The sequence below is a fragment of the Schistocerca americana genome, chromosome 10 (assembly GCF_021461395.2).
Source record: "Schistocerca americana isolate TAMUIC-IGC-003095 chromosome 10, iqSchAmer2.1, whole genome shotgun sequence".
Lineage (NCBI taxonomy): Eukaryota > Metazoa > Arthropoda > Insecta > Orthoptera > Acrididae > Schistocerca > Schistocerca americana.
Genome location: NC_060128.1, coordinates 96,037,121 through 96,056,941, shown reverse-complemented (window position 1 = coordinate 96,056,941; position 19,821 = coordinate 96,037,121). Strand labels below are relative to the sequence as shown.

The following is a 19,821-nucleotide window of genomic DNA, read 5'->3' as shown; positions in this document are numbered from 1 at the left end:
GGGGAAGCAGAAAGGTGGAATGAGTATATAGAGGGTCTATACATGGGCGATGTACTTGAGGACAATATTATGGAAATGGAAGAGAATGTAGATGGAGATGAAATGGGAGATACGCTACTGTGTGAAGAGTTTGACAGAGCACTGAAAGACCTGAGCCGAAACAAGGCCCCGGGAGTAGACAACATTCCATTAGAACTACTGACGGCCTTGGGAGAGCCAGTCCTGACAAAACTCTACCATCTGGTGAGCAAGATGTATGAGACAGGCGAAATACCCCCAGACTTCAAGAAGAATATAATAATCCCAATCCCAAAGAAAGCAGGTGCTGACAGACGTGAAAATTGCCGAACAATCAGTTTAATAAGTCATGGATGCAAAATACTAAAGCAAATTCTTTACAGACGAATGGAAAAACTGGTAGAAGCCGACCTCGGGGAAGATCAGTTTGGAGTCCGTAGAAATATTGGAACACGTGAGGCAATACTGACCCTACGATTTATCTTAGAAGCTAGATTAAAGAAAGGCCGACCTACGTTTGTAGCATTTGTAGACGTAGAGAAAGCTTTTGACTATGTTGACTGAAATACTCTTTCAAATTCTGAAGGTGGCAGGGGTAAAATACAGGGAGCAAAAGGCTATTTACAATTTGTACAGAAAGCAGATGGCAGTTATAAGAGTCGAGGGGCATGAAAGGGAAGCAGTGGTTGGGAAGGGGGTGAGACAGGGTTGTAGCCTATCCCCGATGTTATTCAATCTGTATATTGAATAAGCAGTAAAGGAAACAAAAGAAAAATTCAGAGTAGGTATTAAAATCCATGGAGAAGAAATAAAAACTTTGAGGTTCACTGATGACATTGTAATTTTTTCAGAGGCAGCAAAGGACTTGGAAGAGCAGTTGAATGGAATGTACAGTGTCTTGAAAGGAGGATATAAGATGAACATCAACAAAAGCAAAATGAGGATAATGGAATGAAGTCGAATTAAGTTGGGTGATGCTGAGAGAATTAGATTAGAAAATGAGACATTTAACATAGTGAAGGAGTATTGCTATTTGGGGAGCAAAATAACTGATGATGGTCGAAGTAGAGAGGATATAAAATGTAGACTGGCAATGGCAAGGAAAGCGTTTCTGAAGAAGTGAACTTTGTTAACATCGAGTATAGATTTAAGTGTCAGGAAATCGTTTCCGAAAGTATTTGTATGGAGTGTAGCCATGTATGGAAGTGAAACATGGACGATAAATAGTTTGGACAAGAAGAGAATAGAAGCTTTCGAAATGTGGTGCTACAGAAGAATGCTGAAGATTGGATGGGTAGATTACATAACTAATGAGGAGGTATTGAATAGGATAGGGGAGAAGAGAAGTTTGTGGCACAACGTGACTAGAAGAAGGGATCAGTTGGTAGGTCATGCTCTGAGGCATCAAGGGATCACCAATTTAGTATCGGAGGGCAGTGTGGAGGGTAAAAATCATAGAGGGAGGCCAAGAGATGAATACACTAAACAGATACAGAAGGATGGAGGTTGCAGTAGGTACTGGGAGATGAAGCAGCTTGCACAGGATAGAGTAGCATGGAGAGGTGCATCAAGCGAGTCTCAGACTGAATACCACAACAACAACAGGGGGTTGACAAACAAATTGAAACAATATAATAAATATCAGATGTTTTAAAATAGCTTTCTTAGTGGAAGGGGATAATAGAAAACACAATAGATCTGTGAGAGGGAACACGTATGCAGCTTTCAAATTTTATCCAGTTTATATTATAGAATAGTGTGGTACAGTTGTTGATACAGGACTCCACACTCAGGAAGACGCCAGTTTAAATCCTCACACAGCCATCCAGATTTGTTATCCACAAGTTCCCCATATCGCTTTAAGGCAAATGCTGGAGCCTTTCCTTTGAATAGGACGCTGCCAGTATTCTCCCCTAGCTTGAGCTGCATTTCGAATGACCTTACTGTAAGCGAATTTGAAACCAAAATCTAGCTTCATTTTGTGCGACCATTACTTAGTTGTTTGGTGTAAGGGACAGCTCCAGATGGATTATTTTACACTAAGAAAATGCGTTAGTCCACTGTGAAATATGCTGTGAAACAAAATAGCATAGGGAGGGCTACAAAGAAATGTTACAGTTTTTACTTACTTACTTGTGAATTTCTTACTCTCGCTATTAAAATAACTTTTTCACTTTTCCCACTGAAAGTGAGGACACATCCTATAGTGTTTTTCTCTCTCTCTGGCTCCTACGAAACTTCATACAAGCACATTATATGATCAACTCACAATTGTTAAAATTAATGTTATTTTTAAGATAAAGTTGTTAATTTAGTTGCAGTAAGTTTTTGGTTCTAAATAATAACTAAATTAGATTTGGATTCAGCAATAAAATTATTGGATTGTTGCATGACATTTGCATATTTAAAAAATGTAAAAGAACTACATTAAATGTATGTGATGTAAGTGTGGAAACACATTAAACAGATGAGGATTTTTTTTTGCACAGTTATTTGTTTGTACATATGTGGTGTCTATTCTTTAGGACATGTCCAAAAGTACAGACACTATTTTTTGATCCAGTAGCCACTTTACATTAAGACATAAATGATTACAGACATTGGCTGTGAATGAGCATTGATGTAAACCAATGGGGAAAGTTGAAAGTTTGTGCTGAACTGGGATTCAAACCTGGGTCTCCTGCTTATTAGGCAGTTGCTCTGACCACTTAGCCATCCGGACACAGTGGTCATCCCAACTTCCTGGACTACCCTCCCGTCAAACCCAGATTCTCAACTTACCCATGCAGTACGCATTTACATCAGTGCCTACTCGCAGCCAATGTCTGTAATTCACTTGTGTCTTAAAATTGTTTGTGTGACTTGCAAATGGGAAAAAATTAACATTGATTATCAATTATTTGACTTCCACCATGCAAAAGGTTTCCAGTAGTTTTTGCCATGGGGAAAGTTGTACTGAATATCTGGCAGATGAATGAGGGCACAGGCTCTAAGTCAACATAACTTTCTATTTGTGGTGTTAGTTTCTTTCTTACTGAAAGAAATACTGTGTTTCCTTTTTGTAAAGATAGATAAAAGGCTTCTAAATATCAGCCAATGGCATTATGCTTAATTTGTGTTGAAAGTGTGGTTAATCGCTTTTTATCATGATCATTGTCACATCTGTGCTCTGCTGAGTATGTAAATGGTGGCACACTCCAGTAAACATTTGTAGCATGTACCTGCAAGTCTCCAGCTAATATATGTAACTGGTCTGCAAAGAAACAGATACCACACGTGCATGTGACATTGTTAATGGTGAAATGTCCTCACGCATCCACTGTATTGTACAAGCAACAACAAAAATATCTCCAGCTGATCATCACTTAGAATGCTTCAAAAATAATTAAGCGGAACAGTTATTTCTTAAATAAGAAAGATGGACTTTGTTGAAAGGAAAAAGTAAATAATATAACATCCCTAAATAAAGGAGTTTAAACAGATCGAAGGTGCTTGTGAAGAAATTGTCATCCAAAGCACCATTCATGGAGTAACTTTCATCTTATCCAGAGTATCCTTTGCTGACAGCTAAGAGATTTGAAGATAGCTACACCTAGCAAGATAAGAACTGCTTTGTTTTCACAGGTTAATCCCTGCCGTGTCCAATGCATCTGCAAAGCCAATAAAGAATGCTTAAAATTGACACACATTTTAGCCTTTGTGGGGAGGGTTGTTGCCTGTGTAGTGAGTGACAACACCTGCCTTCTTCCTTCATAGCTGTTGCTCTCCACCTTGTGCCCAATGGAATGCTGCTGCTAAGCAGTATTGTTTTTTGCACGCTGTCACTCTTAGGCATCCATTAGTGTAATGACAAACTTGTGTAATGCGATATCTGCGTATTTGGCGTGACAAAGGATTTCAACCTCACTCGAGATCTTGGACTTCTACTTGAGAATGGAAAGTTTTATTGTAGAGTTTGAGTCATTAAAAGTCATTGGAGGAACCAGAAAAACCATTTACACCAAGGTAATGCCTTCGCCACAGTGCCCCTTCAGCATTTTGGTGATGTACAAGATAATTCATATTAAGCAAATTGGGGGTCATGAAGGAGGTTACTTGCCTGTGCCTACCTACTGAATTGACTGGTCAGAACTGGTTACAGTGTTCTTGTGGTCTTGGGGGGGGGGGGGGGGGGGGGAGACATGACGACATTGGACCATCTGCTTCATCTGTGTGACATCGCTTAAAAAGCATGTGTAGCAGTATTAAGAGATGCACTTGGTGGTGTTTCAAATAGAACCACAGCACACATTAAACAAAGGTTACTATTATTTTATTTCATTGTCACTTGTGGTGTTATGATTTTGACCATGATATAAACAAATAGTGCACACCCGCTGACATCAGTGATAGGTATTTTACTCTGTGTATTTTAGATCTCAAAATGGCCTGATTCAACCAAAAGTGATTGTATTAATAAATTGTCCCACCTAGGCTGTGACTTGGGTGGAAAAATGCTGTACTATTGTTATTCCTGAAATAAGATGGAGCCTTTCTATTGAACTGAACTTTTTTTTCTGATGAGAGACTGACAGGAAGTCATAGTCAAGTATGTTGTTGTATTGTAAGTAAGGGAAATACATGAGGGAAAGGCAACCACTCACCTATAGTGAATTGATACATGGAGCACAGCTATGCATAACAGAAAACGGCATTCACACTAGCTTTCGAGCACAAGCCCTTTTTCTAGCATCAGTTCACACATTCACCTACTCAACCACACAGACGTCCAAGCACACACTTGTATATGCATGTCTGTGTGGTTGTGTGTGTGAATACGGGTCCTTTTGCTAGAAAAGGAGCTAGTGATCGAAAGTCTGAATGAATGTTGTTTTCTGTTGTGTGTTAATGTGCTCCACACACCATCTCACTACTGAAGATGTGATGTTGTTTATCCTGTTAGTGTGGCTAGACTCTTAAATTTCTGAAAAATGTGTAAAATGCTAACTTTCATCGGTACCAACAGTGCTTATTTAACAGTGTGTTACTTATTCTAATTATTGGGAAGCAATATTTACATTATTACTTTCTTCAGAATGGAGGAATTAGGTCAGTGGTAATACAAGCAACTAAATCTTGCACACTGTGGTTGAATTTATAGGGATATAGGAGAAATACAAGAGGACAATGAAGCTTTTGAGAGTGAAGATGTGTACTGTCTGCTAATTCGTATTACCTTACTGCCCTGTCCTCTTTGTCAACATGCAAACAACAATTATAAAATGTATTAGCCGTATCAGTGGAAGATGTCGGAGAGATGTTATACGAGTCGTTTCCTACAGGTGACGGCAAGTGTGCTGCGCAATTTGTCGTGGCGTGCGGACGGAGCCAGCAAGCAGGCACTGCGTGAGGTGGGGGCAGTCCCTGCACTCGTCCGGGCTGCTATGGCTGGCACGAAGGAGGCGACACTCAAGTCTATACTGTCTGCCCTCTGGAACCTTTCGGCACACTGCAGCATGAACAAGGTGAGCGTGCCTGGCCAGTCGTAACTGGATCCTCGTACCTTGAATCCATTTTGTTGTAGGGATAAATGTTTCTAATTGAGAATATTGAAAGCTTGTTGCTAAAAAGGGGCCGGTACTATAAACTATTAACTTCCAACTTTCAGGTTGACATATGTGAAGTTGAGGGTGCGCTTGGATTTTTGGTGGATATGCTGAGCTATGAAGCCCCATCAAAGACACTGGCCATTGTCGAGAATGCTGGCGGCATACTACGTAACATCTCGAGCCACATTGCTGTGAGGGAAGACTACAGGTATACAGCTGTTAACGGATTTCATCTGCTCACAAAATTTTCACACATTTTCTTCTTTTCAGAACTTGAAAGTGCACAGATGCCCCTAAAGATAAGCGTTAGGTTGCAATTGGATAGTCTTGTGAAATTTGTTTTATACTGACTAGAAGACTTGTACATGTGACGAAAATACAAGGGGGTGCCCAAAAGATACAGAACTTTTTTTAACTTATTTATCCACATTTTAGGGACAAACCTTCAATCCCCCTTCAAAGTACTGTCCACTTGCACTAATACACTTGACTAATCTTTTATTCCATGTTTCAAAACATTGTTTAAATTCATCTCCTGTGATGCTTGACGGCGCCTCTGTCATTTTTTCTTTCACTGCAGCAATATCAGCATAACACTTTCCTTTCATGTCTCTTTTCATTCTACGAAACAAAAAAAAATCACTTGGGACAAGGTCGGGTGAGCATACCGGGTGAGGAACAGGGATTGTACCAATTTTGGTCAAGAATTGTTGTACAGACATGGCTGTATGAGAAGGGGCATTGTCATTATGGAAAAACCACTCACCTGATTGCCACAAATCAGATCACTTCTACCACATATGGTTGTGCAGTCTTTTCAAAACTGGCGAGTAGAACACTTGGTTAACTGTCCGACTCTGTGGAACAAACTCTTAATGGGTGACTCCTGTTACATTGAAAAAACAAATTAGCATTTTAATCTTTTTGCAGTATCAGCCACAGTTGTGATAATAGTCATTTCCTTGTGGCGACTGGTTTTGGATCGTCATGTCCATTTTCAAACCATAACCTTAAACAAACGTGTAATCATACAGTTCACCAATGCACATATGCATGACAAATTGACATTGTAAGCATAGTACCAATTTTCGTCACCTGTGATAATTTTTGGAAAAAAAAAAAAAAGGCATTTCAGGACTCTTCTTTCAAAGCACAGCATGCTTTCACTCAACCTTGCTTTTGTTCAGCAGTCAGCAGTTATGGTGCCAATACGGCAGCAACCTTTTTCATTCCCAAATTTTCTGTCACAGTTCACTGCAGTGAACTCCCAAGTCAGTCCCGACAGCTCCACAAGTGTCTATCTTTGTTACTGAGTACATGAATGTCTTCAACATTTTCATGTGTTTGGGCCTTGGATGGATGACCAGAATGAGATTTGTCATCAATTGATATTTCACCATTTCTGAAATGAGGAAACCCCTGATGTTCACTCTGGGTGCTCCTGGTGGCAAAAAATTAGTTTGGTTTCTTTTGGGTACCCCCTCTTACACTTTTAACTGCTGTCCCCTCTTTTTGTGTCTAATTAGGTGTTCATTATGAAATAACAATACGTCCCGATAACTTTTGGAAAAATGCCTGCACATGCAGAGAAAAACCAGTAGTTTCTATAATTTTTGATCTGACAAAATGAGCTAGCACTTCTACAGAGCTAAGAGCAGCATCTTTTATACTTGCGAACAACGGTATATCTGTATTGAATGTGTAACTCCTTGTACTGTGTTTGCATACCTGTTATAACAAAAGATGAATATATGGCAAGAAGAATTACCTCTGTAGAGAAACCCCAAATCCAGCTTAACATCAATTGGGTCAGGATTGGCGCAGACTACCTAATACCTTTACTACAACAGAGACTACATTTTTGTTTCTACAAAAGATTCGTATGACCCATCAGGGCTGAAGTCCTAGACCAGACTGTTCTAGCTTGTGTGGTATCTGACATTTGCAGGATAGGTTCTGTCAATTCCTGTTTGTTCTATGCAGCTTTCAATTTTCTAAATTTCATACCTAATTCTGCATTTTATCTGCTCTGGTACAGCTTTTTACAAATTGTTGGACCTTCATTTCTGATAATTCCAGTTGTCTAAGGATTTCCTTTCTCAAGGGCCAACATTCTGGTTTGTACAATAGAATGAGAACTGCCATTTAACTTGATATGTGAAATAGGACTGGAGACAGATTGCATCCATAACTAACCCTGGCTTGTCTATGTGTGATGATAAATGCTTTCCAGTGTCCGTGATGATCCTGGTTTTGGAATAAAGATTGAATCACTTGGCTCAGGTCGTTTTCACAAACATCTCAGCGGGATTATTCCGAAGATTCAGTTTACCATGCAGGAGGAGGAGGCAGATGGAAGATTAAATTTTTTTGAAGTGCTAGTTTTCAAGAAAGATGCCACATGGTTTACCAAAAACCCCTGCACAGGGACTGTTACCTACACTGGGACTCGAACCACCACCCACAACAAAAGCGGGGCATCATAAAAACATTGGCAGGTAGAGAAAGGAATGTCTGCGAATCAGAGCTGCTTGACACAGAATTAAAACATCTCACAAATGCATTACTCAAGAATGATCATTCATCCAATGAGGTAAAAAGAGCATTCAGAGCACCACACAGAAGTGATAACGAAGCACAGGTGCCTGTGAAATTGGAAAATGGCTGGTTCAAATGGCTCTGAGCACTATGGGACTCAACTGCTGAGGTTATTAGTCCCCTAGAACTTAGAACTAGTTAAACCTAACTAACCTAAGGACATCACAAACATCCATGCCCGAGGCGGTCTTGCGGTTCCAGACTGCAGCGCCTTTAACCGCACGGCCACTTCGGCCTGCGTGAAATTGGAATTTTCCTACCCTTCATTAAGGATGTTATTGATCGCATAGCACGAAATCTTGAAAACTCAGAACACTGCTGTAATCTGCAAACCAGAAGATACAAGATCACATAAAATCGGCAAACTGCTCGAAACTGGCAGTATTTCTAGGATTCCATGTAGTTGTGGGGAGGGTTATGTGGACACTATGAAAAGAATGCCCAAAAAACGACTAGAAGAGCACAACGGCAATTGTAGAAGAGACCACATTCCTTTTGGCAAGACTCCAGTACTGACAGCTACAAGCAGATACCCAGAAAGGCTATATAGAGAGGCCATAGAGATTGTAAAACAACCCAGGAATTTGAATGAGAAAGAGGAGGGCTGAAGTTGATTGACGCCTGGATACTGGTGCTGAAATGGTGTATACCAGTCTTCCATGATACCAACAGCAGATGAAGGCAGTTGGGAACAGCCAACTGGGCATGGATATTCAAAATGTGTGACATCACGCCACTGTGCAGAAGCACACTCAAAATGGAATTTTGCTGCAGTCAGTAGCGATCCAGGGTGTGAAGGACCACTCAAAGAAGTTACGGTCCTCCTAGAAAATGTTCTCCACATATGGGGACGAAATGTTGAATTTAAATGTGAAATCAATTCGACCACAGCACAATAGCCCAGAATGTATTAATTGTGACATTTCCGGCCGTGAAAGTTTACACTTTATAATACTCATACTGCCTGAGATAGCCCACTCTCACATCTTTAATTCTGGTAATACCTTCTTCCTACTTTCCAAGCTTCACACAACCTCTCCTGTGTATCTTGTGGGACTAGCGTATTGGAAGCAAGGATATGTGGAGAAATACACCACTGGCCATTAAAATTGTTACACCAAGAAGAAATGCAGATGATAAACGTGTATTCATTGGACAAATATATTATACTAGAACTGACATGTGATTACATTTTCACGCAATTTGGGAGCATAGGTCCTGAGAAATCAGTACCGAGAACAACCACCTCTGGCCGTAATAACGGCCTCGATACGCCTGGGCATTAAGTCAAACAGAGCTTGTATGGCATGTACAGTTACAGCTGCCCATGCAGCTTCAACACGATACCACAGTTCATCAAGAGTAGTGATTGGCATATTGTGACGAGCCAGTTGCTCGGCCACCATTGACCAGACATTTTCAATTGGTGAGAGTTCTGGAGAATGTGCTGGCCAGGGCAGCAGTCGAACATTTTCTGTATCCAGAAAGGCCCGTACAGGACCAACAACATGCGGTCGTGCATTATCCTGCTGAAATGTAGGGTTTTGCAGGGATCTAATGAAGGGTAGAGCCACGGCTCGTAACACATCTGAAATATAACGTCCACTGTTGAAAGTGCCGTCAATGCGAACAAGAGGAGACCGAGACGTGTAACCAATGGCACCCCATACCATCACGCCGGGTGATACACCAGTATGACGATGATGAATACATGCTTCCAATGTGCGTTCACCACGATGTCGGCAAACATGGATGCGACCATCACAATACTGTAAACAGAACCTGGATCCATCCGAAAAAATGACGTTTTGCCATTCGTGCACACAGGTTCGTCATTGAGTACACCATCGCAGGCGCTCCTGCCTGTGATGCAGTGTCAAGGGTAACCACAACCATGGCCTCCGAGCTGATAGTCCTTGCTGCCGCAAATGTCGTCGAACTGTTCGTGCAGGGATCGAGACATGGCTCCACAATCCGTTAGAGCCGTGCGGATAAGATGCCTGTCATCTTGACTGCTAGTGATACGAGGCCGTTGGGATCCAGCACGGCATTCCATATTACCCTCCTGAACCCACTGATTCCATATTCTGCTAACAGTCATTGGATCTCGACCAACGTGAGCAGCAATGTTGCGATACGATAAACTGCAATCGCGATAGGCTACAATCCGACGTTTATCAAAGTCGGAAACGTGATACTACGCATTTCTCCTCCTTACACGAGGCATCACGACGACGTTTCACCAGGCAACACCAGTCAGCTGCTGTTGCTTTGGAAACTTTCCTTATGTCAGCACGTTGTAGATGTCGCCACCAGCGCCAGCCGTGTTTGAATGCTTTGAAAAGCTAATCATTTGCATATCACAGCATCTTCTTCCTGTTGGTTAAATTTCACGTCTGTAGCTTCGTGGTGTAGCAATTTTAATGGCCAGTAGTGTAGCTTAACCACATTTCTGTGAAGTTCGGAAGTTCAGCAGACATACAGGGCTATTACAAATGATTGAAGCGATTTCATAAATTCACTGTAGCTCCATTCATTGACATATGGTCACAACACACTACAGATACGTAGAAAAACTCATAAAGTTTTGTTCGGCTGAAGCCGCACTTCAGGTTTCTGCCGCCAGAGCGCTCGAGAGCGCAGTGAGACAAAATGGCGACAGGAGCCGAGAAAGCGTATGTCGTGCTTGAAATGCACTCACATCAGTCAGTCATAACAGTGCAACGACACTTCAGGACGAAGTTCAACAAAGGTCCACCAACTGCTAACTCCATTCGGCGATGGTATGTGCAGTTTAAAGCTTCTGGATGCCTCTGTAAGGGGAAATGAACGGGTCGGCCTGCAATGAGCGAAGAAACGATTGAACGCGTGCGGGCAAGTTTCACGCGTAGCCGCGGAAGTCGACGAATAAAGCAAGCAGGGAGCTAAACGTACCACAGCCGATGGTTTGGAAAATCTTACAAAAAAGGCTAAAGCAGAAGCATTTCTTAAACAGGAGATTGGAAAACCGATGGATCGGTCGTGGTGGAGATCACGATCAACAATTCATGTCATGGCCTCCACGCTCTCCCGACTTAACCCCATGTGATTTATTTCTGTGGGGTTATGTGAAAGATTCAGTGTTTAAACCTCCTCTACCAAGAAACGTGCCAGAACTGCGAGCTCGCATCAACGATGCTTTCGAACTCATTGATGGGGACATGCTGCGCCGAGTGTGGGAGGAACTTGATTATTGGCTTGATGTCTGCCGAATCACTAAAGGGGCACATATCGAACATTTGTGAATGCCTAAAAAAACTTGTTGAGTTTTTGTATGTGTGTGCAAAGCATTGTGAAAATATCTCAAATAATAAAGTTATTGTAGAGCAGTGAAATCACTTCAATCATTTGTAATAACCCTGTACAATGGGAGAATTGCAACTGTGAGGGTATGTTGTGAATTGTGCTCGGCTAGAACTGTCAGTAAGAATATGGCACGTGAAAGGATATGTTCTGGTTTAGAGTACTGATCACACATTTTTAATCTACCAGGAAGTTAAGACCTTCCACCATTGCTCTCATTATATGATTCTGTTAAATCTGATCTTCATTCGTGTGGGCTTCGGTGTTGCTGACTTTCACAATTATTAATTTTGCAGGCAAATCTTGCGAGAGCACAACTGCCTGCAGACACTGCTGCAGCAGCTGAAGTCGCCATCGTTGACAGTGGTGAGCAACGCGTGCGGTGCCCTGTGGAACCTTTCGGCACACTCCGCACGCGACCAGCGCGCACTCTGGGAGCTGGGCGCCGTCGCGATGCTGCGCTCGCTCGTACACTCCAAGCACAAGATGATCTCCATGGGTTCATCTGCTGCCCTCAAGAATCTGCTGGCCGCGCGCCCCCACCACGAGGCGCTCTTTCCCATGGATGCCACAGCCAAAGGTAATGACAGCAGACCCTCACTCAGAAATATGAAGAGTTCCTGGTGTGCCTCTGCCAGTAGTTGAGTTCCTCCTCTTTCTTATCACCACCACCACCACCACCACCACCACCACCATCATCATCATCATCATCATCATCATCATCATCATCATCTTTATATTTTCCACATCAGAGATTACAGTATTGCATACAATGAAGTCTACGTCTACATCTACGTCTACATCTACATTTATACTCCGCAAGCCACCCAACGGTGTGTGGCGGAGGGCACTTTACGTGCCACTGTCATTACTTCCCTTTCCTGTTCCAGCCGCGTATGGTTCGCGGGAAGAACGACTGTCTGAAGGCCTCCGTGCGCGCTCGAATCTCTCTAATTTTACATTCGTGATCTCCTCGGGAGGTATAAGTAGGGGGAAGCAATATATTCGATACCTCATCCAGAAACGCACCCTCTCGAAACCTGGCGAGCAAGCTACACCGCGATGCAGAGCGCCTCTCTTGCAGAGTCTGCCACTTGAGTTTATTAAACATCTCCGTAACGCTATCACGCTTACCAAATAACCCTGTGACGAAACGCGCCGCTCTTCTTTGGATCTTCTCTATCTCCTCCGTCAAACCGATCTGGTACGGATCCCACACTGATGAGCAATACTCAAGTATAGGTCGAACGAGTGTTTTGTAAGTCACCTCCTTTGTTGATGGACTACATTTTCTAAGCACTCTCCCAATGAATCTCAACCTGGTACCTGCCTTACCAACAATTAATTTTATATGATCATTCCACTTCAAATCGTTCCGCACGCATACTCCCAGATATTTTACAGAAGTAACTGCTACCAGTGTTTGTTCCGCTATCATATAATCATACAATAAAGGATCCTTCCTTCTATGTATTCGCAATACATTATATTTGTCTATGTTAAGGGTCAGTTGCCACTCCCTGCACCAAGTGCCTATCCGCTGCAGATCTTCCTGCATTTCGCTACAATTTTCTAATGCTGCAACTTCTCTGTATACTACAGCATCATCCGCGAAAAGCTGCATGGAACTTCCGACACTATCTACTGTAATCCAATTAAAATTACTTGATAGCGGACACTTCACATGCTCTAACTGGTTTCTTCCAATCAGAGCTCTCAACATCACACCTGAACTGTTTGCCATTGCCAGACTGTCACAGCAATTGGTTCACTTCCAATTCCTTGTCCCTTGTAGACATGCCAACTCACCCGATTTAAGCGGGAGACTCCCGATTTTTCCTTCTTCCTCCCGATCTCCCGAAAGTGAAGACCGATCTCCCGATTTTCAGAGCAGTTTCAGTACTTTCCTTACTATTTTACTTTGGTGACAACTTTGAAGCCTGAGGAAAAGTCTATATTCTTTAAGTCTGTAAGAAGATGTTTCTTATCATCATGTGATTACATGATACACAAATTTCCATTCAAAGATGAAGTTTTAATGCAAATATTTCTATAATTGGCAAAGCATCATTTTCCAACCTTAGATTTTTCATAAACAGATTTTCTAATATTCTGACCAGCGAAAGTGAACACTTAGATACAGTACTTGATATTCTTCACTCTCAGTTCTGTAACTTTCAGCTGGAAGAAACCAACTTGGCAGCAGAGAGAATTGATGTTCAATGGGCGTTGGTTGGTCAGAAGAAATCGGCTGATGGGGTTCTTCAATATGATAAACTTGCAAAGGTGATGCTGGCTATTTTGTCAATTCCACATAGTAATGTGAAATGTGAGAGAATTTTTAGCACAGTTACAAACACCAAAACTCAGTTCAGGTCCATACTTTCAGAAACGTTATTGGAGAAATTTTTGATTTTAAAATCAGTTCAAAAAGGCAAGTGCTTTGAGCAGATATTTAGTTCAGAGTTTTTGAAGAAGGCTAAGTCAGCGACGGGTGTGCTGAATAAGTAACTAGTGTAATCAGACAAATTCAGACTGATAAACTATTCAGATTATTTGCTAAGCCTAACATGTACATCCTGTATAAAATTGATTTAAATTTGGGAAAGATGTCTTACACATATAAGGTGTATAAGATGCCATGCAAATATGGGTTGCATTATGAAATGAAAACGTGTGATCATTTAACAGTGATTTATTCATGCAAAAACTGTGCTAATGTCAAAACAGAAATCTACTATACGTTAATTTGTTTCCTCGGATCGTAATTTCGAACTGTTATTCTTTCGAGAGTGCTTCATTTGAATGTGTGTGAATCCAAAGAAACCTGCAGAGCTCATCATTCATATTGTTCATCATGTTGAATGATAAATTACACAGTCCGAAGGCTCAGGTATGTCCGTTATTTAGTATTTACATGTAAATAATAAAGCAAATGTAATTGAATTGCTGCAGTTATTGAATTATTGAAACTTTAATCATCAGGGATCACAATAGTACACCGCTAAAATTCTCCTGATTTTTCACTTTTGAAAGTTGGCATGTCTGCTCTTGATGTGTTTGGATCCTGAATCCTCGATCTGGTCCTTTTATTTCATATTTTGTCACACATGATAACAAGAGAACCACACAAAAAAGAAAAAACACACAGACATACTACATGATGACAAACTACACACAAACACAAAGATGCTAAAGAAATTCACATGTTTCATACACAACACCAACCAAACACTAGTAGATACTTCTGCACTTCTGGCTAGTGACAGACATCAACTATCAATTAATTTTAATTGGACTGTGCACTTTACTTCTAGCTTCCTCAGAAGTAGCCCAGTTACTTATAGGTAATTTTTTACAGTTGATTACATGATACATGAACAGTATTGTATCTTCTATTATTATTATTATTATTATTATTATTATTATTATTATTTTACTGTTGTTGTTGAAAGAAACCAATTTGGAATGTCATTATTTGTGTCAACAGGTTTCAACAATTATATGTCGTAGTGATAAGTGAATTATGTCCTCTCAGTTATTTTTTCATCTTTTAGTAATGATCCATAACCTAAGCCTTTAATATTAACTGGATATTTTTACATTACACTTTTTTTTAAACAAATTGGACATAATTCATGTACATGTTTGTTGTTGTCTGTTAAAGTACTCATAGTATTTTTGTGATCTTGTTCTCTGCCAGAAGACAACCATTCGAGCACTTTTTCTGATTTGCACTCATTTCTCATATGAAATCTTATGATACTGAATTTACTATTACTAATTTACTGCTTGAACTGCCCTCCATGTTATATTACAAAGGAACAAAGACTCTAACAAATAATAATGAATAGTGAAATAGAGTTATTAAATCGAAAAAATAGAAAAGGGAAGAAACTGAGAGAGATTTGTCAGTATTATTAAAATGAGTGAATAAGGAGACATAGGACAGATTTTTATCTGAAGTAATCTCAGTGGCTAGGAAACACGTGTCAGATTTCCTTTTCACACTAGCCTTAGGAACCTCAAGGAAGCAAGCTGATAACGTACTGAAGTATTTCCCATTTCACCACCTGGATGACAACCTTAGTACTGCTGTTCCAGTATCTGTTTCGAACTCGCCTGCAGAACCAAAGAAAAGTGACTTTTTATTGGACCCATTTCCCTTTATTCACTCTTTCCTGCTCATATCTGTCCATATCCTAGTACTGAAGTATTCCTCACTGGCTTGTTATATCTGTCCTTGGCAAACATTAACTGATCAAGTTTGACTTATTCTGTAAGATGTGTGTTGATAGTGAACTGAGAAAACTTTGCCTGTTACAATAGGTCACAGGATACTTCTCCATGTCCAGTACGTGCATTTAACTTTAAATATGTACGTGACACAGTGAGGGATTTGGTAGTGGGCGGCAGGGCACAAATAGTAGTTAGTTAGAAAGTGACCAAGAGGTGGAGTATTATCATCTCTCAGTTTTGTGTGCTGAAAATGGATTATGAATCATTACACAGGCCAACAAAAATTTTTTTTGAAAAACTTTTTTACTTTGATAGCTGATCTTATAGATTTTTATGAGCTAAATCCAAATCTAGCCTTAGTTTTTTTGTATCATCCACAGTTTGTGAACAAAATGCTTTTTCAGAATGAGATTTTCACTCTGCAGTGGAGTGTGCACTGATATGAAACTTCCTGGCAGATTAAAACTGTGTGCCCGACCGAGACTCGAACTCGGGACCTTTGCCTTTTGCGGGCAAGTGCTCTACCATCTGAGCTACCGAAGCACGACTCACGCCCGGTACTCACAGCTTTACTTCTGCCAGTATCTTGTCTCCTACCTTCCAAACTTAACAGAAGCTCTCCTGCGAACCTTGCAGAAGTAGCACTCCTGAAAGAAAGGATATAGTGGAGACATGCCATAGCCACAGGTCCCGAGTTCGAGTCTCGGTCGGGCACACAGTTTTAATCTGCCAGGAAGTTTCATATCAGCGCACACTCCGCTGCCGAGTGAAAATCTCATTCTGGAAACATCCCCCAGGCTGTGGCTAAGCCATGTCTCCGCTATATCCTTTCTTTCAGGAGTGCTAGTTCTGCAAGGTTCGCAGGAGAGCTTCTGTAAAGTTTGGAAGGTAGGAGACGAGATACTGGCAGAAGTAAAGCTGTGAGTACCGGGCGTGAGTCGTGCTTCGGTAGCTCAGATGGTAGAGCACTTGCCCGCGAAAGGCAAAGGTCCCGAATTCGAGTCTCGGTCGGGCACACAGTTTTAATCTGCCAGGAAGTTTCATATCAGTGCACACTCCGCTGCAGAGTGAAAATCTCATTCTGGAAACATCACCCAGGCTGTGGCTAAGCCATGTCTCCGCTATATCCTTTCTGTCAGGAGTGCTAGTTCTGCAAGGTTCGCAGGAGAGCTTCTGTAAAGTTTGGAAGGTAGGAGACGAGATACTGTCAGAAGTAAAGCTGTGAGTACCGGGCGTGAGTCGTGCTTCGGTTGCTCAGATGGTAGAGCACTTGCCCGCGAAAGGCAAAGGTCCCGAGTTCGAGTCTCGGTCGGGCACACAGTTTTAATCTGCCAGGTAGTTTCGAAATGCTTTTTATTATATAGTATAAAAATCCTATGTTATACAGTAAACGGGGAAATTAATGAAACACTTTGTTACAATATAAGCGTGGTTTGTATTTACAGTAAGCTACTTAAAACAATGATATGTGTTAATAGAGGTTTTGCTTGTCAACTGGAATTGGTTTGTATTTTCTTTCTCTTTTTTCTTTGAAGCTTCTTGTGTAGATTTTTCAACGATGAGTCGCTTGATGAACTTCTCGGTGATGTGACCAACAGTAGTCCCCCATTATGTTGGTGTTCCAGCAGCTTTGGTAGCATTTTTCCATCAATTTAATGACCTAGTGGAAACACTCTCCTTGCTCCTCACTAACATCTCCCATACTGTCCGCAGTCTCAGGCAACTGAAACCACACTATGAGCAGCGACACCAGTGCATGATGGGAGTGCCGACTGGGTAGGGGTAAGGAGGAGGCTGGAGCAGGGAGGGGGAGGGATAGTGTGGTGGGGGTGGCAAACAGCGAAGTGCTGCAGGGTAGACTGAGGGCAGGGTAGACTGAGGGCAGGGTAAAGCTGGGGTGGGGTGGGGGGAGGGGGGAGTAGTGGAAAAAGAGAGAAATAAAAAGACTTGGTGTGGTGGTGGAATGACGGCTGTGTAGTGCTGGAATGGGAACAGGAAAGGGGCTGGATGGGTGAGGACAGTGACTGACGAAGGTTCAGGCCAGGAGGTTTACGGGAACGTAGGATGTGTTGGTGGGAAGGATCTGTATGGCACAGGGTGTGAAGCAGTCATTGAAATGTAGGATATGTTTCGCAGTGTGTTTCTCAGCCACAATTTGTCGGTGGCCATTCGTGCAGACAGACATCTTGTTGGTTGTCATGCCTACATGGAATGCAGCACAGTGGTTGCAGCTTAGCTTGCAGACCACATGACTGGTTTCACAGGTAGCCCTGCCGTTGATGGGATAGGTGATGTTAGTGACTGGCCTGGAGTAGGTGGTGGTGGGAGGATGTATGGGACAGGTCTTGCATCTAGGTCTATTATAGGGGTATGAGCCACGAGGTAAGGGATTGGCAGCAGGAATTGTGTAAGGGTGGACGAGGATATTGTGTAGGTTTGGTGGACGGCGGAATACCACGGTAGGAGGGGTGGGAAGGATAGTGGGCAGGACATTTCTCATTTCAGGGCACGACCAGAAGTAATCGAAATCCTTGTTACATTCCATCCCAGATTTTCCATTGTTTGATTTACTAAGATTTGTGTTTGTTTTCTTGATATATGAAGGAAAATACGTACACTTTTTAGATGGCTCTGCTCAGTGGAAAACTGTCAGTTGAAGTGCACTGACCTAATGCCAGCCTATTTAGTGCAGTTTTGAGAGGTTCCTACCTCGCTCTCATTTGGCGAGTGGCTACACTGTATGTGGGTTGTACTAACTTTGCTGTGCCTTTTTTTACAGGCATGGGCCTCCCGCAACTGCCCAGCCTGTACATCCGCAAGCAGAGGGCACTGGAGCAGGAACTGGACCAGACGCTGGCCGAGACGTGCGATAACATCGAACCCAGCACGTCGCCCCCGCCCACCGGCGCGCGCTCGTTCCACTCGGACAGCGGGGCGGACCGCCTGACGAGGAGTGGCCACCGAGCCAGCAGCTTCTACCACCAGCAGCACTCTGTCAGCAGGTCAGGCTCCTGTCCGATACGTGAGGTTGCCTGCATGTCAGTTCACAGCTGACCTATTGTTACTGCATAGTATTTTGTTTAATGATGCTCTGGACCGTGGCTGTGTAAATTTCTTGAATTTCTTTTCCTTTGCCATCTGGAATAATGCTGGTAGGTCGATGGCTCAATCCCGCGTTCGGCCATCCCGATTTAGGTTTTCCCTGATTTTCCTAAATCCCTCCAGGCAAATGCCGGGATGGTTCCTTTGAAAGGGCACGGCCGACTTCCTTTCCCATCCTTCCCTACTCAGATGAGACCGATGACTTCGCTGTTTGGTCTCCACCCGCAAACAACCTCAACCCAACCCAATAATGCTGGTAGGAAGATGCTTTAATATAACATCAAGTTCTTGGAAATTTATCTGAACATTTACTTCAAAGGCCTTCTTCGTAGACTGGTTGATAACAATACAGTAATTTCTTACTTACAAGACATGCTTGATACAGGAACATCTCTTATCTTATAGTCTTTAGATCTGACATAAGACTGACATGAATAAAATTTCACAATCTTCTGTTGTTTCTTCACGAATAGTTCAAAGCATCGCCAGTCTGGGGGCATGTGCTCTGGGCTTACCACGTTACTCCGTCCTGGGGATAAACGCAAATGCTCATGTAGATACTTCACCTCGTGCAGTTAATGCAAACACTGCCCCTGATTTGAAAGATGTGGTGCCCTCAATTTCCTCGCCATGTCCTAATTACGTAACAAAACTACATGACAGTTGTGTTCTCCTAAATATTAAATCACTATATTATTTTTAGTTTCTGAGCATCATTCCTTGCCAATATAGACGTAGGGTTATTTGTCACTCTTCTATTTTACACTTCATGGAAATGCGTGTAGAGCATGCATCGGCATGTACCAGGCAAGCATTGTCCCACAGAGCCGTGTGGCCCATTGAAAAATTGTTGTAAATTTAGTGAATTAGAGATTTTTGGTAAACTTCCAAGTTGATTTTCTCGAAGAATTTGGAGTTGCAATGAACTGCTTTG

General features: G+C 42.0%; 1 protein-coding gene across 1 annotated transcript in view; it reads left to right on the top strand.

Annotated features, from left to right (window-relative positions):
* The window catches only part of LOC124552268 (serine-rich adhesin for platelets-like), an 820,531-nt gene that overhangs the window by 629,685 nt on the left and 171,025 nt on the right, over positions 1-19,821 (top strand). Inside the window, exons 11-14 of the mRNA XM_047126548.1 lie at positions 5,340-5,522; positions 5,666-5,814; positions 11,843-12,126; positions 18,565-18,787. Of these exons, the coding sequence (XP_046982504.1) occupies positions 5,340-5,522; positions 5,666-5,814; positions 11,843-12,126; positions 18,565-18,787 (839 nt within the window). The remainder of the gene's footprint in view (positions 1-5,339; positions 5,523-5,665; positions 5,815-11,842; positions 12,127-18,564; positions 18,788-19,821) is intronic.